This window comes from Trypanosoma cruzi, genomic scaffold (genome assembly GCF_000209065.1).
Source record: "Trypanosoma cruzi strain CL Brener 1047053516867 genomic scaffold, whole genome shotgun sequence".
NCBI classification, from domain to species: Eukaryota; Euglenozoa; class Kinetoplastea; order Trypanosomatida; family Trypanosomatidae; genus Trypanosoma; species Trypanosoma cruzi.
In genome coordinates this window covers 1,504-2,291 of record NW_001849463.1, presented here as the reverse complement: position 1 = coordinate 2,291, position 788 = coordinate 1,504, and the positions used below count along the sequence as shown (strand labels likewise).

Here is a 788-nt window from a genome sequence, read left to right as displayed (position 1 = left end):
GGTGAGAAGAACCGCGATGAGGACATGTGCATCACGGCTTTGAGAAGTTTAAGGGAGCATGGAATGAAAGGGTATATTATTTACGATGTGGCAAAGAAAGGAACGCCACCACTGAGACATTTTGCGCCTACTTCTGGATGGGGCATGATTGTGGTGTCATCCCCAGAGGTAAGCAACTATGATGGATGGGCGAAGCAACTACAGGCCGCGCGAATCATCATGAATTGCCCCGACGAGATGGATGTGAAGGCGATGTGTGCGTGGATGAAAAAAAATCTGGAACCAGATAAGCAAGCGGAATACTGGAGGATGGTCAAAGAACGCATTGAAAAAGTGGGGCCGATTCCACGTCACATCTTTCGTGAGAAAATTTATATTAATCGCATGGGTGCCGTTAATGATGCTTTGTTAGGGATCAAACCTAATGATGCTGAAAAGTACTTTACCCTGGGAGGAAAGAAAGAATGGTATTCCGAGGATCCGTCTCACAAACTTGTGAAGATTGTCCGGGCAAGAACAGATGAAGGTGCTGAGGTATTTCTCAACGCACCGATATGTGCTGATATCGGGTTTCGAATTGCGGACCGTTTGGCAAAGAAAATGGCTGCGAAGGATCTTTTGTTGCTAATATTGAGATCGCGTGGTGCCCTTGTTTCCCGAACTCTGGAAAAATTCGGTTTGCGCGCCTTCATGTATGGGGAGTTTGTCAGTGCACTATTAAAGGAACTAAATGAGCTGAGGCCACCAGAACGTGAAGCACAGGATTCGGTGCTGAAATAAACCATCAA

General features: G+C 46.3%; 1 protein-coding gene across 1 annotated transcript, besides 1 other annotated feature; it reads left to right on the top strand.

Annotated features, from left to right (window-relative positions):
* Positions 1 to 780, top strand: Tc00.1047053445777.10 (retrotransposon hot spot (RHS) protein, putative; the record flags this gene model as incomplete). The annotated part of the gene is made up of 1 exon (XM_797043.1): positions 1 to 780. A coding segment is annotated over one exon (780 nt), but the record flags the coding sequence as incomplete, so codon positions are not given.
* Positions 1 to 788: a sequence feature (areas not merged during assembly with more than two copies in the genome that could not be assigned to a particular haplotype).